We start from the raw sequence: 27035 nt of genomic DNA, 5'->3' as shown, positions 1-27035 counted from the left end.
TTCACCGGTTTTGTCTAGCGTATAGTTGAGTGTTTAGAACCGTGCCAAACATGCCTTGTTTGTCTAGCGTATAGTTGAGTGTTTAGAACCGTGCCAAACATGCCTTGTTTCCAGCTGATTTTGGCTAATTCAATAGTATTGTACGAGAGACAGTAAGCTGAAAGAACTGGAAGTGAAACAGCCGAACAGGCTCGACAAACTAAGGTGAGTAAGAAATGATTTTTTTTTTGAAGGGAGTATGAAATGAAATGGGGTGTTTGGATCCATGTGCTAAACTTTAGTGTTTCACCCTACAATGACCAATTTGCCTACAAAGAGGAGAAGAGGAGGGGACGCAGTTGAGGAAGAAGAGGAGCCTCGCTCGAGCTCGGGTCCGACTTGCCGCCGCCGTGCGAGATCCGCCGCCACCGCAGGGATCTCTAGGGCGCGGTGTGGAGGAGCGCAGGGATCTCCGGGGCGCGGTGCGAAGTAGCGTAGGGACCTCTTGCTACCGTGGCGCACGGTGCTGGGAGGGCGAGCTCCGTGTGGGCGAGCGCTGCTTGGGCGCACTGCGAGTAGGAAGCGCGGGGCGGTGGCCGCGGTGCGCAGGCGAACAGGAGGCGTGGGGCGGCACGCTGCGATCCTGAGATGCGAATAGGAGCGGGGGCGGTTTGGGGTGGGTGGGTTGGGGGTATTAGGTATCCACTGCACCCTCCAAGGCACTTTTACCCCAGATTAGGGCCCCTTGAGGAGCAAATGGACTAAACTTTAGTTCTCCCCATTTGTTTACTTTTAATCCACCTATTTGGATCTCCATGACAAAAAAAAAGGCTAAAAGTGCAGGACTAAAGTTTTGCCATTCCAGCTCCAAAATTACAATTTCATTGTCTTCTATGTAGCAACGAAGCTTGAGAAGTGAAAAGCCTACATAAAAGGGGACCAATTCAAAAGAATGTCCTATTTTATCATGTAGGTGTGTACAGGAAAGATGGCACAAATATTAAAAGGCTGATCTGCACTGTATCATGCTACTAGCGTTGCCTTATTGATGATCGAGGTATTTTTCAAGTAATACAGCTTTCCACCAACCAGGACTACTCCACCTACCAGGAACACTGCAACATAAGCTTGAAAATAACTGAAACACTTGTAAGTTATAACATAAACACTTAAAAAGCATCAAAGAAAACTTGAAAACGCGTGTGTAGCCATTGTGAACATATGCAAACATCCAGATGAAACACTTACAACATAAATATGAAAACAACTAAAACATTTGCATATATATATATATGTAATATCCAGATCTACTTTTGCAACATCCAAATAAAATACTTGCAACATACATCTGAAATAGATGAAATATTTGAAACTTACACTTGAAATATACATGTATAGCCATTTTAACATGTGCAACATCCCAATCTATTTTTGTAACATCGATATAAAACACTTGTAATCTACCTCTATAATATCTGAACACATATAACATGCGTTTTTAGTAATGTCACCTTGCTAATAGGACGAATTGATTGTTGGTGCATAGATTGACGCCGGCGTGGAGTGAGGGAGGGTGCAGCGGGTTAGCGGGCTCAGTGGTTGCAGCGAGCGACCTCCACTCTAGATAAGGCCAGGGCGGGCGGGTGCGGTGCCCCTGCGCTAGAGAAAAGCGAAGGGGATTGGGCGTCGTCGCCGGCGCGAGTGAGCTTCAGTGCGGGGTGCAGCATCATGGGCGCGGACGGGAGTGAGCGTCGCGGTCAGAGCACGCGACGAGCAGTAGCCAATGACGTGCACCAGGAAACGCGGTGTCTGGAGAAGAGCATTACCGATCTTTAATTCTCCACCCAGACCGTCTCAGAACAAAAATTTCTCCACCCAGACGCCAACGACGCCTGACAAGCTTCCAAACAGCCCCCTTGGTCATCGTGAGAAACGTGCTGACCAAACTTTGTTAATTTTAGCTATGTTTGTACAAAATATTAACAACATTTATATCTTTAAATAAGTTTATTAGAAAAATAAATTCAGTGATCTACCTAATGATATTAATTATGTACCATAAAAATCAATATTTTCTTATATATTTTGGTCAAAGTTAAATATGTTTGATTTTTAAAAAGTGAGAAAGTTAAATATGTTTGACTTTTTAAAAAGTGCGAAAGTTAAATATGTTTGACTTTTTTAAAAATGAGAATGATAGATAAAAAGGAACGGATGGAGTAGGCGAAACTTCACCCATCAGTTGCGATCCACACGATTAATAGTACATGGTCTCTGAAAGAGAAAGGATCACCAATCTAAATGTGTTTTTAGGATGCACATTTCGAACGGACCAAAGTGAATTGTTATAGATTATTATTAAACTATATTATATGATAAATATGATGACACTTAGGTTTTGTTTGGTAGAGCTTTTATCAGATAACTCTGGTTCTTTTATGAACTATAGGAAGGAATCCTTTTATCTCTTTTAAATTAAATTAGGAGCCGATGAAGCTACTGCATTTTGCTTCACCGGTTTTGTCTAGCGTATAGTTGAGTGTTTAGAACCGTGCCAAACATGCCTTGTTTGTCTAGCGTATAGTTGAGTGTTTAGAACCGTGCCAAACATGCCTTGTTTCCAGCTGATTTTGGCTAATTCAATAGTATTGTACGAGAGACAGTAAGCTGAAAGAACTGGAAGTGAAACAGCCGAACAGGCTCGACAAACTAAGGTGAGTAAGAAATGATTTTTTTTTTGAAGGGAGTATGAAATGAAATTAGGGCCTTGTTTAGATGCCATCCAAATTCCAAGTTTTTTCACTCTCTCTCCATCACATCAATTTTTAGCCGCTTGCATGGAGTATTAAATGTAGGTAAAAAAAATAACTAATTGCACAGTTTAGTTCGAAATCACGAGATGAATCTTTTGAGCCTAGTTGGTCCACGATTGGACAATATTTGTCAAATAAGACGAAAGTGCTACTATTTATCAGGTTGAAATTTTTTCGCAATCTAAACGAGGCCTAGTTCATGGTTGTACTACACTGCTACTCCTCGTCCGGATATGCATCCAGTGCACGCGATTAATTAACGCGCGTTGCCGAGTCAGCAACACCCGAGCCAAAAGAGCCAACAACTCCGAATCAAATCTCCGTCGCCGAACTAGTGGCCTGCGCTTGCGCTGACGTGTCGTCCCCGTCCACTCCCTCGAGGCCTCTGCCGGCGGGCCCAGCCGCGGCCTTACCCGCCGTCGGCCTGCTGACTCGGATCCTAGTCCCGGGAGCGGCGGGAATGGTCACCGACGCGTCTCCACACGGGCAGGCTGCTCCCCAAATCGTCTGCCGTATAGCTGTATCTTCTGCAGATATCTCCCCCCGCGCTTCATCTATATAGTTGTCGCTGAGCTTTGAGCTGCTCCATTCCCGGTTCCCGCAAATCCCCTTCTGTTCCAACAACGCCGGGAGATCCATTCTTGCACCAGTTCGTTAGGTTAGTTTAGATCACATTCCCAGGTAATTCGGTGGAGGGGGAGATTCGGAGGCATCAGGAGAAGCCAGAAGGGAAATCCATGGCGCTGTACGCGGATCTCGACGCGCTCCGGGCGTCGGCGGGCGACGTGCGGATCGTCACGTCGGACGGCCAGACCATCGCGGCGCACTCCTACGTTCTTGTAAGGCACTTCATCTTCCCCCCTTCTTCTGCCTCGGTTTAGTTCTGGTCAACTCGATCGCCGTGTGGTGTGGTTGCTGATCGCGGTCTTTTATTTGTGGTTTGGGATAATCCCAGGGCTCGGCGTCGCCAGTGCTGGAGAGGATGATCGACAGGGCGCGCTGCCGCGGGTGGGGCGCCGCCGCCGACTGCACCGTCGCCGTCCTCGGCGTGCCCTCCGACGCCGTCCTCGCCTTCCTCCACCTCCTCTACTCCTCCAGGTAACGTCAACGAACGAATCTCGGTTCTCCACTAGCGAGAGAGGGAAATCAAAGTCTGACGCGGCCGTCGCAATGCGCGCTCGCAGGGTGGCGCCTGGAATGGAGCAGTTGGTGGCCGCGCACGGGCCGCAGCTGCTGGCGCTGGCGCACGCGTACCGCGTCGGGTGGCTGAAGCGCGCCGCCGAGGCCGCCGTGTCGGCGCGGCTCACCGCGGACCGCGCCGTGGACATGCTCAAGCTGGCGAGGCTCTGCTACGCACCGCGGCTGTACACGCGGTGCGCGCGCCTGGCCGACAAGGACTTCGCCGCCGTCGAGGCGTCCGACGGGTGGCGCTTCGCGCGGCGCCACGACCCGGCGCTGGAGCTGGAGCTCCTGCAGCTGCTGGAGGACGCGGACACCCGGCGGGCGCGGTGGGCGCGGGCGCGGGCGTCGCAGGAGGCGTACCGGCAGCTCGGCAACGCCATGGGCTCCCTCGACCGCATCTTCGCCGCCGCCGCCGACGTGCCGTCCCCGTCCGCAGGCCCTGCTGGCACGTGCGCGGGGGACGGCGACGGCGATGCCACGTGCCAGGGCCTGCGGCTGCTGATGCGGCACTTCGCGACGTGCGTGCGCAAGGTGGCGCCGGGCGGCTGCGCGCGGTGCAAGCGCATGCTGCAGCTCTTCCGCCTCCACGCCTCCGTCTGCGACCGGCCGGAGCCGGACCAGCCGTGCCGCGTGCCGCTCTGCAGGTGAGATGTTTTACGCAGTAGTAAAATGGTGAATCGATCTATCTCTTCGACTCCGACAGCACGATCGGGAAATATCAGATTTTCTTTTCATTCACAGCTCCACGAGCGTCCAAACAAAATAGTCCGGCGATCGTACGAAGCCATTCAGTGCCGGTGCTAGCATTTTAAGCTCGTCGAAAAGACCTCTCGATCACGTATAAAATCTTATAATATACAGACGCTAATTTTGCTGGTAAAACGAAAGCAAATTTAATAACATATTTTTAATTTAACATGTCTGATAATTATCGAGGAACAATATAGATTAAGCAATATATTTGTAGATGTATGATAATTATCGAAAAAAATGTATATTAAAAAATAATATATTCGTTTTTTTTCTCACATATGATAAATGTTTCTTATGTAACATTCTAAAATTTTAACACCTAAATTAGAAGAAAAATATGACTATATGGGTACAAAGTATTAGAAGTCTGGAATACTATAGAAATAATTAATTTAGATTAAAAATAAAAAGAAAAAAAATACCTTAGACCTAAACAACTGATCGGTGATCGCAATTCATAAGAAAACAAGAATCAAGATGTCATCGTCGTGGAGCCCTGTCTGGTCGCTGTCCTCGTGCGCCGTGTCCGTGTCTCAAGTAGTCTAGCTCTTCGCGACGACGTGGCTCACCAGCTCCGCGTGTGTAAGGCGCACGTCGCGTACTCATGATCAGAGTATGCTATGTGCAGCGTGACTTATCGCCTCTTCTCTATCCGAGGGCCGTAGGAAAAAGAAACAAGGACATAAATATCGATGTTGTCTTTTTAGACCATCTGTCCAGTTCTATATCTCTTTTTTCATTAGTTTGCTAATGTCTAATAAACTATAGAATCTAGAGTTTGTATACCTAGGTTTAGCTGTTTGAACCCTCGACCATCGCACCTCGTGCCATACGCCGGCACCGTAGGCCGGCACCGAAGCCATTGCGATCGCCAGCCAAGAATCTGGTTGGCGAGATGCCCTCTCGGCGAATAGGAATCGTTCGCTCGTACTGGGTTAGCTTTCAATCATTTCCGTGACAATGACACGAACGGGCGGCATGGCACTGCCTCTGAAAATCACCACCAAAAAGATCTGACCGACCCATGCATATACTACTAGCAGTCTAGCAGGAGTACATGAATTCTGAATTGAGGACTCGCTTTGTTTATTTCGCACTCCTAAATTTTAGCTTCTATTACATCGAATATTTGACATATGCATGAAGTATTAAATATAGACTAATTACGAAACTAAATGCATAGATTGAGACTAATTTAGGAGACAAATTTTTTAAGCCTAATCAGCCCACGATTTGAAAACGTGGTGCTACATTAAATATGTGCTAATGACGGATTAATTAGGCTTAATAAATTTATTTCGCTGATTACTGAGGACTTGTGTAATTTATTTTATTATTACTATTTAAACACTCGATGCGACACTCTCATGTGACATCCACATCCCTAAATTTCAGCGTCTGGATTTAAAAACCCCCAAGATTGACTTGGTTTTCTTCACTCAGATTCTGACTTGGTTTTTTCAATTTTGCGCAGCCATTTCACGGCGAAGATGCAGGCTGAGAAAGCGGACAAGACATGGCGGCTCCTGGTGAAGAAGGTGACGAGGGCTAGAGCGATGGCCGGCTTGGCCGACAGGCAGGTGCCGGAGGTCGTGGCCATGTCATGGGCGAAGTACAGCACCAGCAGCAAATGGGCGCGAAACTGAGATGAACAGAGGCGGGATGCTTGGTTTTGCCTGTAATCCTTCTGCAATTATTTTTCGCTGTTGGACTGCGGCAAAATGCAATCTCACATAAATAGATGGGGTCTGTCTGAGACAAAATGTAGGAGGAGTCGATCTATACCGGATAGATTTAGTGTTTATTTTTAGAGAGATATAAGGAGAAAATAGTGCTGTTGTAGTCCCTGTATATTATGCACTCAACTTGGACTTGTGTATAATATGTTCGTTTAATAAATTGTAGTAGTACAAATTCTATCATTTTTTTGGAGTAACAAATAGCATTTTGGTAAACGTTTTCTCTTTCTGAAAAGGAGGCCCACTTTGCTCATTGAGGCATTGCCGACTGCCGCCCTTGCGAGGACAGAAGGGTGTGCCAAGGCCCAAGGGAAGGGATGGTGGGCTAGAGTCGAGAGAGGACTGCTGTGCGGTAAGAGGGCCAGAGGCCTAATATGATGTGAACAGGCTCTTTAATAGGGCCTGCTAAGACGAACTCCTTTCTAAGTTGGGAAGATTGTTAACGAGGCTCAGCCATCCACTAGAAAAAAAAATCATTTTCGCTATCGACTTTTGCGATCCTTCGATTTTCACCTATCATTTATAAAGCTGGATCTTTACCATCCCTAAATATTTTAAAACCATTTGTTTTCACGCTAGGCAGTAATGGAAGGCGACTATGTGGTGCCAGATCAGCTGCGAGGGAGATAAATAGGACTTCTTGATAGTTTAAAGGTAAAAAATGGACTGTACTTTTTCAAAAAAAAATTATCCAACTATTTTTTGTCTAAAAAATTTAGGCAATTAAAAACACTAAATCTTGTTTGATCCTAAAAAAATCTAGTTCAAAAAATGATGAAACCAATTTTAGATTGTTTTCCCCTAAATCATACTCTATAACTCATAAGTATGATTCCTAGATTAATTTTTTTTTGAATTTTTTATGGACTCCTTTTAGTGTTTATTTGCTAGTAGAGGCTCTGGTATCTATTGTAATGAGTCGCTATTGACCAACCTAACTACGTACTCCCTCCATCCCTAAATATCAGTCGTCTTCACTTCTCGAGAAATAACTTTGACTAAATATATATTAAAAATATTAATATTTATAATATATAATTAGTATCATTGGATATATATTTAAATTTAGTTTTTCAATAAATTTATTTAAAGATAGAATATTATACATATTTTTTATAAATTAAATTAAAATTATCAACACGTAAATCAGGACGACGAACATTTAGGAACAATAAGGAAGTGACACAGAGTACCCCAATCCACTTCCCGTTCACCGTATAATTTTCGAGCCAACGATCCGACAGCGCTTCCCTTTCCTTTCCCGTCCACCGGTCCCTTTCCGTGTATTGCACGTGACGAGCGCCCCCTCCCCCTTCCACACGACGCCCAAACGAAGCGGGCGGCGATTTTGAACAGTGCGGTCATTCATCTTCTCTCCCCATCGCTCTCCTCCTTGGGCGACCTCGCCGGATCTGATTCGAGGGATCCCTGCTGGTGGGTGTTCTTCGGAAATCGTCGTGAGGTATTGCTGAGCCGAGTTCTCTTCTCTCTCGTTTCTCCGTCATTGCCATTATCGCGGGATTCGATTAGAGGTGTTCTAGGTCATGGCGCCGCGCGGTTCCAGGCACTGCTGAGTGCCACGTCCCTTCTCTCCCCGCTCCTTCCCTGCCTTGCGTGGCCGCCGCGGGTTCGCCGGCCCCGGCCCCGTCCCGGGCTCCCGCGTCGTCCGGGCGCTGCTGACCGCCACCGCCCTCCTCTCGCTGCGCCTCCTCTCTTTTCGCCGTGATTTGCATTTGTTGGGGGATTCGATTCGAGGCCATGTCGAGTAGTTCTCTAGGTCTTCTCTTTTCTGAATGCGTGCTCTGTCGTTCGTCCTTGCCTGCCCTGCACGGCGTCCCCAATTTCCTCGCTGTCGTGCGCGACCGGCGCTGGTTCACCGTCCTCGGCTCCGACCCCGTCTCCCTCGTCGTCGCCGCTCGACGTCCTGGCCCTGATGACCGCCACCGCCCTCCTTTTGCTGCTCCTTTGTCCCCCGTGCTTGCCGTGCTGTTCGGCGACTTTGTCTCATCTGTTACTGCATTTTTAGATGCTTGTTGCTATGAATTGGGGATTATTACTCTACATTGGCAATTCCTGGTGAGCAGAAAGAGCGTGATAGATTTAGATAGATGGTGCCTCAGTGCGTTGACAGATAGCAGCTGAGTTCCAGGGATTGGCCACTGATAGGCTACCACCAGTGATCTTTTTGAACAATCTGTGCATTTGTTGATTCTTTTGGATTGTATATTCTGTTAGGTTGGATTAATTAGTTATGAAATTACAAGAAGGAACTATACTGTCAGGTGATTCATCCTGTTAGTTATTATCTCTTTTATTAAGTGATTCTGAATTTTTTTTTATGAAATACATTTGGTTACAGATGGCTGATGAGGGAGATTCTTCTTCTGAAGGAGAAAAGTCCGAACAAAGGGATGAGTTGGAGTTGCATTCTTCTAATTCTGATGTAAGTTTTCATATGCCTAAAATTGGCGAACAAAGGGATGAGTTAGAGACGAAGGTTTTCATATGCCTAAAATTGGCGATTGAGAGATTGGTGGAAATGTGACATGTTTACAGGCCTAATTCTTTGCGCCCCGGCGGCCGCCGTGCCACCCGCAGCCCGCCCCTTCGCCGCCGCAGCTGATCGTGCCCTCGCTGTCGACCTAGCGCACGCAAACCTCACATTTCGAGGCCTAAAACCCTCAGCGGTTTGTGGCCGGCGGGCCCATCCTCCTCGGCCGCCGAGCTAGTGCCTGTCGCCATGGCGGCCCTTGCGCCGCGGATCCTACGGCGGCGACCCGTCGGCTCCGTCGCGTTTCTGGCCTCCATTCGGATTCGGTTAGTCCCCTCGCCCCTCTCCAGCTCAATCGCCGTTTCCGTGCTCGGTCTAATCTTCGCCGAACTGGCTGTTTATTTTTCAGCGATTCGTGGCATCGAATGTGCGGCTCCTCTTCCTCATCTCCTGCTGCGTCGTTCGAGCGTTTGTGGGGATGGTTTGGGCCAGAGGTACACTGGCGGAGGTGGAGGCCATGGTTCCAGCAGCCCGTGAGGTGCGGGAGCACGGCGATCACGCTCGATACGGACGGCAAGTTTGCGAGGTTCGGGGTCGGCAACACGGGCGTCGCCAAGCAGAAGGGGAGGCAGCAGTCGCCTCCAAAGAAGAAGAAGATGTCGAGGAAGGCCAAGGTCAACCAGCTCAAGTGGTACCGCCTCAAGGCCAAGAAGAAGATGAAGTCACCCAACCCCGAAGTTAGGATCAGATACAAGCTTGAAAAGGTCTGAACTTCACTATATTCTGGTGCATTGTTTGTGCTAGCTCGCCAATGAATTTGTTGATTTACTAGGATTATAGCTGCATTGACAAGTTGTTTCGTGGAAATTTAGGCTAAGAGGAAGGAGGAATGGTTGATTGAGAAGCTGAGGAAGTATGAGGTCCCGAGGACACCGGAGCCAGTTCATGACCCTGAGATTCTTACTGAGGAGGAGAAGTTTTATCTCAAGCGAACTGGGGAGAAGAAGAAGAATTATGTTCCTGTTGGGAGGAGAGGGGTTTTTGGTGGTGTGGTTCTCAACATGCACCTCCATTGGAAGAATCATGAGACCGTGAAGGTGGTTTGCAAGCCTTGTCGGCCTGGCCAAGTTTACGAGTATGCTGAGGAATTGACAAGGCTCAGCAAAGGCACAGTCATTGATATTAAACCCAATAATACAATTATCTTTTATCGGGGGAAGAACTATGTGCAACCAAAGGTGATGTCACCTCCTGATACACTTTCAAAGCAGAAGGTAACTAAAGCTAGTCATTTGTGCTACAGTAGCCCATGCAGCTTGATGTCCAAATATACCTGGTTGTTTTTTTATATATATATACACATCAATCTAATTTACTCAGTTTTATTTAAGGCCTTTATGTAATGATGATTTTTTTTTGTTCACCATAGGCCTTAGAGAAATATAGATATCTACAATCCCTTGAGCATACCAGCCAGTTTATTGAGAAGCTGGAGAAGGAGCTTGAAGATTACAAGAAGCATGTTGCTTTATTCAAGAACCGTGGGGGAGTTTCTTATGAGAAAATCGGCAATGAAGACACCACTGCTGATGATCCCGCAACTACCTCAGATTCTAAATGAGCCAACTCTTTGGATATGCTGGCATGATAGATCTTTCAGTAGTGAAGGTTTGGTCAAATCTTGCAAGTCTACAAAGCTCAATGTTCACTATTCATATTTAATATGCTGCCTTCAATTCTGGTGATATAGGGAGCTAGCTTGAAAACTCAGATTCAGGTAGAAGATAATAGCCATAGGATCTTTAAGGGATGAGATGTAGTCCTGGTTGGTGGAGTAGTCCTGGTTGGTGGAAAGCTGTATTACTTGAAAAATACCTCTATCATCAATAAGGCAAGGCTAGTAGCATGATACAGAGTGCAGATCAGCCTTTTAATATTTGTGCCATCTTTCCTGTACACACCTACATGATAAAATTGGACATTCTTTTGAATTGGCCCCCTTTTATGTAGGTTTTTCACTTCTCAAGCTTCGTTGCTACATAGAAGACAATGAAATTGTAATTTTGGAGCTGGAATGGCAAAACTTTAGTCCTGCACTTTTAGCCTTTTTTTTTGCCATGGGGATCCAAACAGGTGGATTAAAAGTGAACAAATAGGGAGGACTAAAGTTTAGTCCATTTGCTCCTCAAGGGGCCCTAAACTGGGCTAAAAGTGCCTTGGAGGGTGCAGTGGACACCTAATACCCCCAACCCACCCACCCCAAACCGCCCCCGCTCCTATTCGCATCTCAGGCTCGCAGCGCGCCACCCCACGCCTCTTGTTCGCCTGCGCACCGCGGCCACCGCCCCGCGCTTCCTACTCGCAGTGCGCCCAAGCAGCGCTCGCCCGCACGGAGCTCGCCCTCCCAGCACCGTGCGCCACGGTAGCAAGAGGTCCCTGCGCTCCTCCGCACCGCGCCCCGGAGATCCCTGCGCTCCTCCGCACCGCGCCCTAGAGATCCCTGCGGTGGCGGCGGATCTCGTACGGCGGCGGCAATCCGGACCCGAGCTCGAGCGAGGCTCCTCTTCTTCCTCAACCGCGTCCCCTCCTCTTCTCCTCTTTGTAGGCAAATTGGTCATTGTAGGGTGAAAGACTAAAGTTTAGCACATGGATCCAAACACCCCATCAGGGATTAAACTTTAGTTCCTTTAGTTCAAGGACTAAACTTTGTCCTTGAACTAGTGATCCAAACAGGCCCTTACTGTGCCACACGTTCACACTGTGGAGCATTCTTGCACCAATGGTGGACGTCAGAAGTGCACAAGATTTTTGTGCCTCGGTTGGGCGTCGTTGCATGAACTTTGAAACAACTTGTTGGTCTTCATTTGTGTGCTTTTTGCAGGTACTGGGAAGATGGGCATGTGCAGGACAATAATGGCTTTAAGGATTGGCTTGATAAAAAAAAGGGTAATTATGAGTTATGATGTAATTTCACTTGTGAATACTTTATGTTGATATTGGAGGATTAATTCAGGTGCTATGTGCATATTACTAATTTACAGGGTATCCTTACTATCTTGAGATTAGCAATGGGGAAACACATGACTGGAGTGTTGAATTGCCAAGTTTGAAGATGTGGCCGCTACACTCTCCCATTGCTATGTTTTGTCAAATAATGTAATCTATTAACAGGTTTCCTTTCCAGAAAGACCTGACATGAAGTCTGTAGTGCTTAAAGAGTGACCATTCTCATTGCAGAGGTAAAGTAGAAGGGAAAGATTTCCAATCTATTTATTGATCTAGTATTTTTTATATTATAGTTTTCCTGGCGTGGTTCTTCCCCTTTTATCTTATTAATATAGGGAAACATCAATGAATAAACCATTTTTCATGCTGTTGACATTAAATTTCAGTGATGGTTGCAGCTGCTTGAGCTCATCAATCGGATGGCCTGTTGATTTTCAGGTGAGTACCTACTGGATACTCTTCCAGTTTTCATTGGCCATAGTTAACATTGTAATTATAGTGTATGATTTACCTTAATTGGTAAGGCTCTTGCATAGATGGCAGTTACTGCCTGCAACCAGCCTTACCAGTAGGATCCAAGATTTTTGAACACTAAGCCGTAAAATCCCTCTCCTAGTCTCCTAAAGTTCCTTTCTGTTAGTTGTTGCTGTGTGGCCCTCTGATGTATATTAAGACTCAAGGCCATTATGGTCCAGCTTTTATTGAAAGCTTAACTTAAGTCTTACAACTGGGGAGACCAGTTTACAGTTCAAGCACTCTGCTGCAGCAAGCTTACTGAGCAACTCAGCCTCCACCTCGAGTCCTCGACTGAAGTCTGACAGCCAACCAAAAAGGCTAGAAAAGACAAGAGGATCAACGAAACTCAAAAGCTAACTCCAGCATAACTAAACACTCTGAACTTTGGTGGAAGAGGTCAACTGCAGCTGTCCCCAAAGAAGCTCGTAAATGCCTCAACTCCTTGATAATTTTGGTGGCATGGGAGATTTGGAAGAATCGCAACACTTGTGTCTTTGATAATAAGAGGCCAAGCGTTCGTAGGGCTATTAGCTCAGAGGGAGGGCTCTGGTGCTCGGCAGGGGCCTCCAAACTCCAGGAACTTGTATTCAGGTCACTGCCTGCTGGAGCTTAAAGCTCGGAGGCATTTGGTCATTTCTGTTCTTTGTGTGGCGAGTCTGTAACTTAGTGTCCAGGGTGTGGGGTGTGTGAGTTGGGTCTCGTAGACCCGTGTAACATTTATAATACCCACACCACAGAAAAGATCGATCATATATTCATATGCCTAGAAGCATTTCTGTTAATTGTGAACAGATGCGGAGATGCTAGAAAGTAGACTAACTACCAGGAACACGGTTCAAACTAAAAGAAGCCGCTAAAAAAGACCAAACAAATATAGCTATTGGACAAGGAAAAAGGATATGATCTGTTGATTCCTCCTTGCCACACAGTTTGCACAGTATTTCCCCTTTCCACTTCTTAAGTTGCTGTGCTGACTGAAATCTATCGTTGGCAGCCATTCAAAGATTTTTTTAGGCACTTTACTTTTCCATATTTCTACCATCTGCTGATCAATAGCTCCTCCAAACTTTAAATCCCTGTACAAAGATCTGATTGAGAAATTGCCTTATCTTTCTAAGGCCCATACTGCTTTATCTTGCCCATCTGCAAGCTGAACCGTACATAACCTCTCAATCGGTTCTTCCAGTATTCTGATGTCTGCTGAGTTGAAGCTTCTTCTGAACTGCAAGTGAACCCTACCACCCTCTAAGGCATCCTCAATGGAGATTTCAGGATTGTGCTCATAGAAGCTGACTTTCAGTGGACAATCTAGGTACCCAAGGTTTCTGCTTACTAGCATTAACTGGAAATCTAGGTACCCCAAGTGCTTGCCGTTGACGATGTGTGCACGCTTTGACGTCTTATATATGTGCTGGCACCATTATTTCATTTGATAAACCTAAAGTGCCTCAGTTCCTGTGCCACTAGTGAAACCCCTGTCCGGATTGGAAGGACCAGTATGTACACTACACAGCAAAACAAATAACTGTATTGTAGTGCAAATTTAATGACCCAACTTGCATAAGAATAGATGAAGTAAAATAGACTGGGTGCGTTCATGTGGACTACATATCTTAGTTATTCTGGTACAGGTGCAAACTATGGTGGACTTGTAGTGTGCCATGCATTTGTCATATATGAGTGACAACCTATGTGGGTAGCAATTCTGTTATTCCTTCCATCCTTGATAGTATGGTACCGTCTTTGGTTTACCTTTTAGACTCATTCCTTATGACTCTTTTGAAGGTGTTGATTATCACCATGTCAATCTGTTGTTTTACATCACATATATTTAATGAGAAATCTTATCAATGCAGAAGCAAAAAGACAGCTTCGTCAGAGATAGAGCTGTAGTCCTACGGGAGTTGCACTTTGCTGCAGAGCACGAGTCTTGCGCTGGGCAACAAGAAATTCTGGAAAGAGAGAGCCTCCGCTGAGACATCTATTCATGGAATTGTAACAAACATCGTCAGGTATGACATTGAAGATGAAAAGTTGGCTCCACCCAAGGATGATTTGATGAATCACAGCCGCAGCAACCCTGCAAAACGGCACATGGAAGGCACTGATTGCCACTCGCCACTGCCAAAGAAACTGAAGTACCTTTTGAAAGACGAGAAGCTGAACTGCTAAAAGGGTAAGATAGTAGAAGGTAGATAGAGAATGCTGTAGGTTTGTTTATTTTAGTAGTAGAAGGTAGATAGAGAATGCTGTAGGTTTGTTTATTTTAGTTATTAGATGAGTTACATAGCATAGATGCATGGGAGGTTCGCATGCTAAAGTTGAACTCGTCTGCTGCATAGGAAAGTTGGCTGACTTTTCGTATGACTAATTGCTGCCGCGCGCATATCGAACATGGTTCTCAAGATGTAAAACTGAGGTTGGTTCGTAAAGATTTTTGAGCGGCTATATATCAGGAGTATATGTAGATAATATGATGACGAGGCTAATCTGGAGGAGGAAGAGGATGTTGTTTCCTAGTCCCTCCATTCCAAATTATATAAGATGTTTTGATTTTTCTAGATATTATTTTTACTATATACAGACATAATCTATATCTAATTGCATAGCAAAAATTATGTATTTGGAAAAGACAAAACCTTCTAATTTGGTATGAAGGGATTACGTGCGAGCACGTTGGCATTACCGTATGTGATTGTGCCGCCTATTTCTGCCCCCCCGCTCCTACCGTTTTTGTTAATTTTCCTATCGTATTGATTTGTTTTCGTATAACTGTATATCTCACTGCTATTCCCGCTCCTGATAAAATAATACGGTAACGAAAATAAGGGAGGGTATTTTCCGCCTCTTTTCGGCCATTTTCATCCATATTATTATGGGTGTATGTATGATCGGGATCAATGGAGAGAAAAGGGCCCACAATATGGACATGAGGTTAAAAGGAGAGAAAAAACCATCAATATAGGCCTGATGTGATAAGCATGACGCCAATTAATTGATTGGAGCCGAATCGTATGTTTTTTGTTTGTATTCCACGCTCTATCGATTTTCTCTGTCCTTTTGTTGACTCTCTTGCTGTTTTCTTTGGTTTATGTACACTTGACCTGTATTTCTAGGTCAATGAAATGTATAAACTCAGAAATTGTGGTCTATATTAAATCACAGCTCCGAACCACTTGATTTTCTCTGATGGCGAGAAGTGGTGAAACGTCGAACTATTATGACCTAACGAAATGCGTGGGAAACAGGATAGCTAGTGGTAAAGCTAAATAATCTTCTGGTTGTGGTCCATCACTTAGCCTTGAAGAAGTGTCACAGTACAAACATGTACTAAATTGACTAATCTGTATTTAATATTAAAGAGTGAAAATTTTCTTCTTACACTTTTTTTTTCCTTTCCCTCCACCCGCCATTGCCGTTACACAAAATCTTAGAATAGATCACATGGTCAAAGTGTCCAATTCCACTGGCTTATGCTTATGCCTTCGGCCTTCCGACGCGACAGGCACTGCCCCAGCGGTGGGTTCCAATAACCCACCTGAAGGAGCTTATATTTTGTTTCCTCCTGCTTCCTCCGTTACAAATTATATAACGTTTTGATAAAAAAATAGAATAAAGGAGTAGTAAATAATCTGACTGCGAATACATGTTTTGTTCCACATTTCGTCCGTCCTCCGCCAGTTATTTTACCGTTCCACGTTTTGTCTTTTTTTGTTTTTGTTTTTGTTTTGTCTATTCGTTCTTCGTTCCACGTCCGTTTTCCCCTTTTTGTTTGCTGTTCTGCTTCGTCGGCGGTCTGATTTCCTCAGCCTTTTCTATTAAAGCATTTCCAAGAGTCTTTGCAAAGCTCACTCTCTAAATTATCATATAAAGAGTCATTCGCATAAGAATCGTTTTTCTATATCTTTCCACTCTGCAACAGTTTTTCTATATCTCGTTTACATTTTAGAGAGCCATTCTCATTTTCTATTTTTAGCTAGCGAGAAATCTGAAATAGAAAATGACTATATTTAAATAACCAAATAAACAAGCTGCTGAAGGGTATTTTTTACTAAAATCTCTATTCCTAACCATTAAGAAGGATATAAAAAGCCTCTTGGAGGTGCTCTTACCTTCTGTTTTCTTTTATATATATGTTTATAAACATAAAAAACAAATAATAAAAATACAGTATTATGTGTCTTTAAAATCTTAAGGTCGAGATGGCGGACTAGAGGAGGGGTGAATAGTTATTTTTAAAATTAATCGCGTCGGCTATCCAAAATAAATGCGGAATTAAAACTATCAGTCTAGCCAAGACTACACCCCTCTATCTAAGTCCATAAGCACCTTATAAAGATCGTAATTAGACAACAAAGGTGCCAGACTAGCTAGAGCTCACCTAATCAATTCTAGAGCAAGGTCACACAAACCTATGCACTAGTACTTTAACAACCGGGGAGCTCCTACACATGCTAGTGATGCAAAAGCACAAAGCTTCTAAGCTCGCTAGCAATGCTCAATAACAAGACAACTAATTCCAAATTAGAGAGCGCAAATTACTTAGCTACACAAACTAAGCAATGTGACTAACAAAGTTACTCAAACCAAATTAGTCACGTAAGGGAGCTACTTCTATGCTACACAAGCAAGAATATAACTAGCAAACTACACAAGTTAACTAATTATAAGAGAAACTACACAAGCACAATATATGAAATGTAAATACAAGCTTGTGCGAAGGAGAATGCAAACCAATGGAAAGACAAGGATGACACGATAATTTTTATCCCGAGTTCACTTGTTGCCAGCAAGCTAGTCTTCGTTGAGACAAGCTCTAAGGTTGCCATCAGTCCTTTTGCTAGTGGTGACCCGCAAGTCACGCTCTCTCACGTGGAGTGCTTACCACAAGCTCTAGCACTTGATCCGGCCAGACCACTTGTCGCCCTTCGCGTCCCGCTCTACTAGTGTTGCTCTTTGCGGCTCCCGCGGGGTGAGCATAATCCCCCTCACAATCACTTCTTTGGAGCACCGCACAATCTTCTTTGCGTGCTTCGACAGAGACCACCACCAAGCCATCTAGGAGGTGGCAACCTCCAAGAGTAACAAGCACCACCGGCTTGTAACTCGATCACCTAGTACCACTCGATGCAATCTTATAATGCAACGCACTAGAATCACTCACTCGCAATGGATTCGCTCTTCTCGCAAGCACAAGTGAGTTAGAGACTTATCAAACCAAGCACACACAAGGGCAGCACATCCCCAAGGTGCTCAACAAGCCAAATGCCCGAGCTCCACCTCTATTTATAGCCCCCAAGCCAAATAGAGCCGTTGGAGCAAAGCTGCACTTTCTGCGAGGCCACCGGACACGTCGGCACGGTCACCGGACATGGGGTGGCGGTGCCCCCAACGGTCGAATCCAACGGCTAGTTTGACTAGCCGTGGTCACCGGACAGGCGGCGATGGCACCGGACAGGGGGTGGCGGTGCCACCCCGGCCAACACCCCGAAAACCCTTCTCTCTAGAATAATAGGGCGGTGCACTGCCGTCACCATGGCGGTGACCCCCTCGCCTCAGCACCGAACTCACCACCCTCGGGAAAAAAGTGGCGGTGCACCGCCCTGCACATGGCGGTTTACACTGTCACGTCCGGTGACAGCCCTTCTTCTGCTGCTCGAAACCAAGTCCAGGTGGGCACCACCCTAGGGGTGGTGGTGCCACCGGACAAGGCACGACGGTGCCAGCCCCAACACACCTTCTCGCCCGAGGACAAGTGGGCACCGCCCTAGGGGTGGAGGTGCCACCCAGGCAGCACCCCGAACCTGGTTTCGCCTCTATTTCTTCACCAACTTCTTCTCCTTTACAAATGTGCCAATACCATCAAGTGTTCACCAACTTGTGCATGCGTGTTAGCTTTTCACAAATATTTTTCTAAAGGATTAGCACTCTTTTCACCATGCCACTCGATCCTAACACGTATGCAAAGTTAGATCGCTCGAGTGGCACTAGATGACCGATATGTAAATAAGTTTGCTCCTCTTTATAGTACGGCTATCTATCGTAAACCCGGTTATAAACTTCTCTACACAGCTATGACCGGTGAAATAAAATGCCCTAGGTTATACCTTTGCCTTGCGCATTCCATTCCATCTCCTCCATTGTTGATGCAACACATGCACCAACCAATCACCAAATGATATGATCCACTTCATATCATCACGTGACCGTATTGGTTCATCGATCTTGACTTCACTTGCTCTTCACCGTTGCTTCGGTCCATCGGCACCAAGTCATCACTCAACTTGCCCTTCACACTTGCAACTGGTCCATCGAGCCAAGTCTTGTCTTAATCTTATCCACCTTGATCACATGACTCCATGTCATGTCTCATATGCAATGAGCTCCTTCATCACATGTGTGAGCTTTGTAATATCTCCATGCCATTTTACCTACATGACAAAGGTTGCTCACACATGATGTACCTGTGGACTAATCACCTATGTATCTCACATTAAACACAATTAATCCACTTAGGTTGTCACTCAATTACCAAAACTAAACAAGGACCTTTCATTAACCCTTCACTAACAAATAAGGATTATTACCACTAAATTATTGATGCAATTTGAAAGAGGACCGTGACGCCTAAGAGGGGGGGGGGGTGAATTAGGCAACTTAAAAATCTAACTCTAAACTATGACCTCTTTTTCTAACTCTAGCAAAACCTATGTAAAGGATAAACTATCTAAATGTGCAACTATGGGTTTGCTAGTGTGTTGCTATCTCTACCGCAAAAGGAGTAATACAATCAATGTAAATGCGGAAGCTAAAGATCAAGGTAGAGATATGCAAACTCCCATCGACGACTCCGGTATTTTTATCAAGGTATCGAGAAGCGCGTAAGCTTCCCCCTAGTCCTCGTTGGAGCCCCTCGCAAGGGCCAAGCTCCCGGTCGGATAACTCCGTAGATAGCCTCGGGCCTTCCCCTCGCGTAAGTGGGTCTCCAACGTGCCTTCCGGTAAGCCTCTCCCGGATGCTCCCCGCCGTCTTCACTATCAAGCTTCCGGCCAAAACGCCGCGGGCCTTGTTTCCTCCGGTACACGGTGGCGGCCATACCACAAACGCGGTTGGTGTGATCTCGTAAGACTACAAGCCCCTCCGATGTACAACAATTGGTGCTCACAAGCACCGAGTGGTAGGAGGTATGCAAACCTCACTAAACACTAGGCCTAAACCTAGAGCAATCGCATAAGCGGTGGTCTAATCAACCTAAGCACTTCGCAAAGCACATACGCTAATCACCTAATAAAACACTAAGCACTATACAAGTGAAGATCACTAAAATGGTGTATCAACACCCTTGATATGTTTTCTCAGCTCCACTCCTCAAATGGTCGGTTGGGGGGTCTATTTATAAGCCCCACTGAGAAAGTAGCCGTTGGGGACGAAATCCCGCTTTTCTGCTACTGACCGGACGCTGGAGTCGTCCTGATCGGACGCGTCCGGTCGTCCCGACCGTTGGACCCAAGAACAGCTGATCGAACGCTGCCAGCGTCCGGTCACGTGCCACCGGACGCGTCCGGTCGCAAGTTCGCCGCTCTGGAACCTCTCTGTACTCAATCAGACGCTGCTGTCCTGCGTCCGGTCGGTTTGCCGCCAGCGTCCGGTCCAGCGTCTGGTCGCTGCTGCTGTTGCTGAGCCTCTTGATCGGAGCATCCGATCGCTTTCCTCCAGCGTCCGGTCCAGCGTCCAGTCACTTCTGTGAGCTCGTTTCTTCGTGATCTTGCATGCGGCTTGGTTCCTATCTTCATGCTTGGACTTTGCTTGATATCTTGGGTCTTCTTTTGTGCTCCTAAGGTCGGTGTTGATCATTGGATCATCACATCGCCTTTGTCCAAGTCATGTCTTGCATCTTATTGAACTACAAAACAATCACTTGTAAATTCATCGGTCCAATTTGGTTGTGTTGGCCATCAAATACCAAAATCCAAAGTAAATGGACCTATGATCCATTTTCCTTACACAATTGTGATTAGCAACAAACTTATTTTTATTACAACCTAGATGACGAGCCAATGGTCCAAGTAATCTGAAATCTTGAATAGTTTGTTGTCAAATCCAATCTAAATAAATGTCTCAAAACTGCGTATGTACCAGTGCAATTCCCGAATCCTGACCAGGGCTACCGTGTGGAGAGTTTTGTTGTCATAATCATGAGTGAATATTCCGCCAATATTATTTCTACGCTTTGCAACAAGAGAAAAATATATCAAAATTGCATTTTAATTCAATACAGGATTAAAAGGACATTGTCATATTCTGCCAACATTAACTTATACTATTGATGGCATGGGATTATAAAATAATTATACCTTTTGAATTTTGTAGAAAGGGTGAAACATAAATAGATTGTAAGATTTACACCTCATTTGTTTTTTTTTGAAGGGTACAACTGGACGCATACAACCCACACTCCACGCGCACACTCCACGCGCACACCACACAGATGTGTTTTCTTCACACCTCATTTCTCATGAAGGTTTAATAGCTTTTTCTTCCGCAACGTGCTAGATTTGATGCATACTATACCTTAAAAAGACGACGGAGGGGGGGGTACATTTATCATCAAATATCAGGGTCAGATATAAATGCGCAGCTGATAGTACACCAGTTGGATTTTGCAGCTCAAATTTAATCAGCAGTCTCGTACAGATATTCAATAAACAAGAGGTTAAAGATAATCGGTCCTAACTTAGGATCACGACAGCCATAGAAAAACTAATGCGAAAGAAAGCGACGGCGGCCTGAATACCAGACCAGCTGAAGTGCTTAACAGAAGGGGGAATTCCTTGTGTGTTATTAAAAAAGATCGTAATGTCCTGTGTGTTTCTGGAAAAGTTCAGCGGTCTTCAGCGTCACTGCTCCAACTTTTTTTGTGCTCTCCATGCCACTGCCGTCAGTTTGGGCTCGAACGCCGTCAAACTGCAGGTGTGAAAAGACGAAAATACACTTAAGTCTAAATATGTCATTAATTTTTTTGAGCATCTTAACGACTTCAAATGAAAAAACTCAAAACTAGAAAGTTGTAGATCTCGTCGAGATCTATAATTTTCATACAAAAATTATCTTCATTTAATTCCGTAAAAAAAATATGATTTGATATGATTAATATATCTTAGAAAAATCATATCTTTTTTTTGCGGAATTAAATGAGGATAATTTTTATATGAAAATTATAGATCTCGACGAGATCTACAACTTTCTATGCGGAATTAAATGAAGATAATTTTTATATGAAAATTATAGATCTCGACGAGATCTACAACTTTCTAGTTTTGAGTTTTTTCATTTGAAGTCGTTAAGATGCTCAAAAAAAATTAATGATATATTTAGACTTAAGGGTATTTTCGTCTTTTCACACCTGCAGTTTGACGACGTTAGAGCCCAAACTGACGGTAGTGACATGGAGGGCACAAAAAAGTTAGAGCAGTGGCGCTGAAGACCGCTGAACGTTTCTAGAGCACGGGAAATTTCCCCTAATATAAGACCAACCAAGCAGTGTCCGATATATAGATCAGAGCACACAGCCACACAGGCCTCAGCGACGAAGGCCACTGATCTTTGTAGTTTGTCCAACCTCCAAGCAAGGCCAGCCACTAGAACCAACGCCATGTCGTCGTGCTCCACTGCCATCGACGACGGCGCCGCGAACCCGGCCCTGGAGCCGGACACGGACGCCCCGGCGGCCGATGGCCTGGCCCTGGCGCAGTTCGCGGCGGGGTGCTTCTGGAGCGTGGAGCTGACGTACCAGCGCCTCCCCGGCGTGGCGCGCACGGAGGTCGGGTACACGCAAGGCCACCACCAGGCGCCCACGTACGAGCTCGTCTGCGGCCACGGCACGGGGCACGCCGAGGCGGTGCGCGTGCACTACGACCCCAAGGCCTGCCCCTACACCACGCTCCTCGACGTCTTCTGGGCAAAGATCAACCCCACCACGCTCAACAGACAGGTACGTACCTCCGATCCCTTGTTGATTACACCAACACGTTCAGGTTCAGTTTACTGCATGCTGATCGAGCATCTGTCTGTACGCGCGTCGTCGGTCGGCAGGGCAAGGACGTCGGGACGCAGTACCGGACGGGCATCTACTACTACACGGCGGAGCAGGAGTCGCTGGCGCGCGCGTCGCTGGCGGAGCAGCAGAAGAAGTGGGAGGACAAGATCGTCACCGAGATCCTGCCGGCGAAGCGGTTCTACCCCGCCGAGGAGTACCACCAGCGCTACCTGGAGAAGGGCGGCCAGTCCGCCGAGAAGGGCTGCACTGAACCCATGCGCTGCTACGGCTAACGCCGACGGCGGCCGTGCCTCTGTCCCATATCGATTCGGTTATATAGTCGAATGAAATTGAAATAGTACTATATATAGTCTATCCATCGCCGTGCGTGCATGTCAATAAATTATATACAGAATATATATATGTATTGTTGAAAACCACACGGTAAGGATTGGAGAGAGAGAGAGTAAAGGAGTAAGGGCTGTTACTAAACTCAAATAAATCTTGTTCGGTCTGTATGTACGTGGAAGCTCTACAGTGTAACTATCAATATTTAGAGACTATCATCGATACTTCCTCTACGTTTTATCTTTAGGTTGTTCTACTTACATCTACTATGTTGATTGTGTGAGAGACGGATCAGAACGAAAGGCCTTAACCGCTGACGATATATTTCACAACATGTTGGCCCCGTTCGCTTCGCTGAAAAAAACAAGCCAAAATACTATTCCAGCTGATTTGTTGTGAGAGAAAAACACTGTTTCATCTCAAAAAAACAAGCTGAAAAGTACGGATTATAAGACAAGCGAACATGACCGTTATATATCAACACGACAAACTCTATATCGACTCGCTATTGAAGTCATCGCCGACCATGACGTCGACACTAGTAATGATGCCTCTTGATAGGCCCCAGCTCGGCCCAAGTCTTAAACTTTTGATCTAGCCCTATGCCTCAAGACCAATTTAAGGGAGCCACGGGTACACTACTACAGAATAGCACTTCACTGCCAGCCTCATCACTGCCGAAATTAGGAGAACCGGCAGTGTTGACCCTTCACTGTCGGTTCTTTGCTCTGAAAACCAGAAATTGATTTGGGATGTGACCAAACCGGCAGTGATGACAAATATCACTGCCGGTTTGTGTCTCTAACCGGCAGTGGCTTGATGGCCACATGTTATTGTCGGTTCAAGCCAAGAGCCGACAGCGATTGGGCTCTATCACTGTCGGTTCTATCCATGAACTGACGATGATAAGCCTACAGCACAAAAAGACTACAACCGTCCTCTCCTTTCTCCTCTCTTCCATCCCGAGAACAGAGGCGCGCGTTTGGGCCCTTCTCTCTATTGTTGCGGCTGCTCTTCACCATGAAGCTAGCGCTTGAATTTTGAAAAATGGCTTGATCTTTTTGCTTTAAGGTTAATAACAAACATCCACTCCTTTGATTTTGTTGCTTAATTAGCTTCGTTTTGATGACTACATTGCTTGATTCTCATTCTAGTTCTTTCTCCATTTTAGAGAGCACTTTTCTAATTAAACATTTGTGCAAGGCTCAAATTGTGGTAAATCCATCATCCAAAAGGTTGGTGTCTATGAACATATTTAAATTCCTAGCTAATTATTTCATGGTGGTCAAGATCATCATTGTTAGTATGTGATGCTATAATTAGTTCTTAGAAGTAGAGTAGATTCTTTTACAATTTGTTGAGAAAATTAATCTATGTGTCACATAACAACGCATTGTTTAGAGCTACATTGTTGTTCATGATCATGTCTCCAATTTTAGACTTATTTTTAAAATTAGTGTCTTCATTTTTATGTGGCATGGAGTAGAATAATTGTTCTTCATTATTGTGCAATAATTTTTTATGGGGCTGCATTTTTCAATTTATATGGGCATTGTTTGGAGCTACATTGTTGTTCATGATCATGTCTCCAATTTTAGTCTTTTTTTAAAATAAGCGTCTCTATTTTTATGTGGCATGGAGTAGAATAGTTGTTCTTCATTATTGTGCAATAATTGTTTTTACTACAATTTTCAATTTACAGGGCCGGGGCTACCAATTTTAATTTTCCAATAATTAGTGTATAATAATGTTTTCCAAAAATGGTACTTTCGAGCTACAATTGTTCTTCATGAAGCTCAATTTCTTATTAATTCTTTGTAATTACTGTCTCAATATTTTTTTTGTGTAGAGATGGATCGAGAGTAGATGCATCTGTCCTGAATGGACAAGCGGTACATGCATGACATTAGCCAGTTTATCACCGATGCCAAAGCCCATGCTGGGAATAGGAACCCTGTCTTCTGCCCATGCAAAGATTGCAAGAATCAAAGGGACTTTCGTTAAATTGAGTCTATACGATCGCACTTGATTACCAGAGGGTTCATGCCAAACTATACGATATGGACTATGCATGGCGAGGTTGGTGTGAATGTTCTGTAGGAAAACGATGATGATGTGGACATGCCTAACGTAGCCATCCATGATGCTGACGAGGAATCCGGTGTCAATACGGAACCTATGGCCACAGTTAATAATGTGTTTAGGAACACGCTAGCTAACGACACCGAGGATAATAACGATGCCATTTCTCAGCTGCTACATAATGTAAAGGCCAGATGTCTTAGTGAAAGACAACTGAGAAAGCTAGAGAAAATGAGACAAGATGGCAAAACACTATTGTATAAGAATTATCCAATGAGCAAACTGGAAACTGACATCATGCTGTTAGAGTTCAAATCGACAAACGGATTGAGCGATAAAGACTTCAATTAGTTGTTAGGTATAATAAGGAAAATGCTCCTAGAAAAAAATGAGTTGCCAGAAAAGACATACTTGGCCAAGCAAATGATCTGCCCTATTGGCCTCGAGGTTGAAAAAATACATGCGTGTTCCAATGATTGTATATTGTACCGTGGAGAAAAATACAAAGACTTGGACAAGTGCCCCAAGTGTGAAGCTCCACAGTATAAAGAAGGGTTGTCATATAAGAGTACCAAGGCCAGAGGAGGTCCTATAAAGGTCGTTTGGTATTTCCCTATAGCTCCCTGGGTGCATAGGCTATTTGCATGTGCAAAGTCAGCCAAGCTGTTGCGCTGGCATGGTGAAGTGCGTAAGAAAGATACAATGATGAGGCACCCCGCCGATGGGCATGACTGGAGGACTATCAATACTTTGTTCTATAAGGACATCGGTGGAGAGGTAAGGCACCTTTGGTTTGCTTTGAGCACAGATGGGATGAATCCTTTCGACCAGGTTAGAAGCAATCATAGCACCTGGCTAATGACGCTCTGTATATACAACCTTTCACCTTGGGTCTGTATGAAGCGGTCGTACATCCAGATGCCACTACCGATCCAAGGGCCAAGACAACCTGGGAATGACATCGATGTGTTTCTAGAACCAGTGATCGATGAACTAGTGGAGATATTTGAAAAGGGTGTGCCGAATGTTTGGGACAAGTACAAAAAGGAACATGTCATGATCAAGGAAGTACTTATCGCTACAATCACCAACCTGCCAGGTCAAGGTTCGTTGTCTGGAGAGAAGACAAAAGGCTATACTGGATGTGTCGAGTGCTTGGACGACACCGATGCGGTAAATCTGCCAAATAACTCAAAGATAGTTTATATGGGACACCGTAGGTTCCTACCTAAGGATCACCCTTACCGCAGGAACAGAAAACATTTCAACGGTACTATTGAGAAACGCTTAGCTCCAAAATATTGAGACGGACCTACGATACTTAGAGAACTCAACAAACTGGAGGTTGTCCTTGGGAAGGGGGACAATGCAGTAGCAGCGCCTGATGGGAGCGTTTGGAAGAAAAAATCAGTTTTATGGAAACTACCTTACTAGCCATTTCTAAGTGTACGCCACTGTCTTGATCCCATACACATCACTAAAAATGTGTGCGCTAACACACTTAACACCTTGATGGACACCGGGGGGATATCGAAGGATTCACTAGCCACATGTCTGGACATGCAACACTTGGGAATCAGAAAGGAGCTGCATCCTGTGGAGCTAGAGAATGACCAGTTTAAACTTCCAGTTGCATCGTGGACATTGAAGAAGAAAGAAAAACGTGCACTTATTTCTTTCTTTAATGAACTCAAAGTCCTGATGGGCTACTATGCGAACCCAAAGAAGCTAGTGAACATGAGAGAACTCAAGTTCAACTATGGCCATATGAAGGCCCATGACTGTCATGTTATTATGACTCAGCTGCTCCCTGTTGCCCTACGTGGTATCCTCCCCCAAAGGTCCGCACCCCAATCATAAAGTTGTGCTTGTTCTTCAACGTGATGTCAAAAAAGATCATTGATGTGTCCACGCTAGAGCAGCTACAGCGAAACATAGCCGAAACTCTCGTTAGGCTTGAGATGCATTTCTCACCGACTTACTTTGATATCTCATTGCATCTGCTCATTTATCTTGTTGGCCAAATTAGAGCCCTTGACCCAATGTACCCGCATCAGATATTCCCTTTCAAAAGATTGATGAAAGTTTTC

General features: G+C 45.2%; 3 protein-coding genes across 9 annotated transcripts; all 3 read left to right on the top strand.

Annotated features, from left to right (window-relative positions):
• Positions 1-3238: 3238 nt before the first annotated feature.
• Positions 3239-6667, top strand: LOC136496327 (BTB/POZ and TAZ domain-containing protein 1-like). The gene is made up of 4 exons (XM_066491975.1): positions 3239-3631; positions 3748-3890; positions 3977-4618; positions 6202-6667. Exons 1-4 carry the CDS (start codon positions 3530-3532, stop codon positions 6371-6373), a joined length of 1059 nt encoding a protein of 352 aa, XP_066348072.1. The 5' UTR covers positions 3239-3529; the 3' UTR covers positions 6374-6667.
• A 1086-nt stretch (positions 6668-7753) lies between these two features.
• Positions 7754-14953, top strand: LOC136496328 (uncharacterized CRM domain-containing protein At3g25440, chloroplastic-like). 7 transcript variants are annotated; one of them, XM_066491976.1, is made up of 10 exons: positions 7754-7928; positions 8826-8909; positions 9023-9283; positions 9367-9721; positions 9830-10231; positions 10387-10625; positions 11839-11903; positions 11999-12196; positions 12350-12401; positions 14336-14953. In XM_066491976.1, exons 3-6 carry the CDS (start codon positions 9207-9209, stop codon positions 10576-10578), a joined length of 1026 nt encoding a protein of 341 aa, XP_066348073.1. In that variant the 5' UTR covers positions 7754-7928; positions 8826-8909; positions 9023-9206; the 3' UTR covers positions 10579-10625; positions 11839-11903; positions 11999-12196; positions 12350-12401; positions 14336-14953. The 7 variants fall into 7 exon arrangements, with proteins under 7 accessions (XP_066348073.1, XP_066348075.1, XP_066348074.1 ...); XM_066491978.1 differs by having other exon boundaries at positions 10387-11903; positions 14336-14690; positions 14735-14953; XM_066491977.1 differs by having other exon boundaries at positions 10387-11903; positions 12299-12401.
• Positions 14954-22034: 7081 nt separating this feature from the next.
• On the top strand, positions 22035-23096 carry LOC136496886 (peptide methionine sulfoxide reductase A2-1-like). Its single transcript, XM_066492656.1, has 2 exons — positions 22035-22470; positions 22572-23096. The coding sequence occupies exons 1-2, from the start codon at positions 22132-22134 to the stop codon at positions 22806-22808; spliced, it is 576 nt and encodes a 191-aa protein (XP_066348753.1). The 5' UTR covers positions 22035-22131; the 3' UTR covers positions 22809-23096.
• The last annotated feature ends 3939 nt before the right edge of the window (positions 23097-27035 follow it).

This window comes from Miscanthus floridulus, chromosome 12 (assembly GCF_019320115.1).
Source record: "Miscanthus floridulus cultivar M001 chromosome 12, ASM1932011v1, whole genome shotgun sequence".
Taxonomy (NCBI): domain Eukaryota; kingdom Viridiplantae; phylum Streptophyta; class Magnoliopsida; order Poales; family Poaceae; genus Miscanthus; species Miscanthus floridulus.
This window is presented reverse-complemented; position numbering and strand designations above follow the sequence as displayed.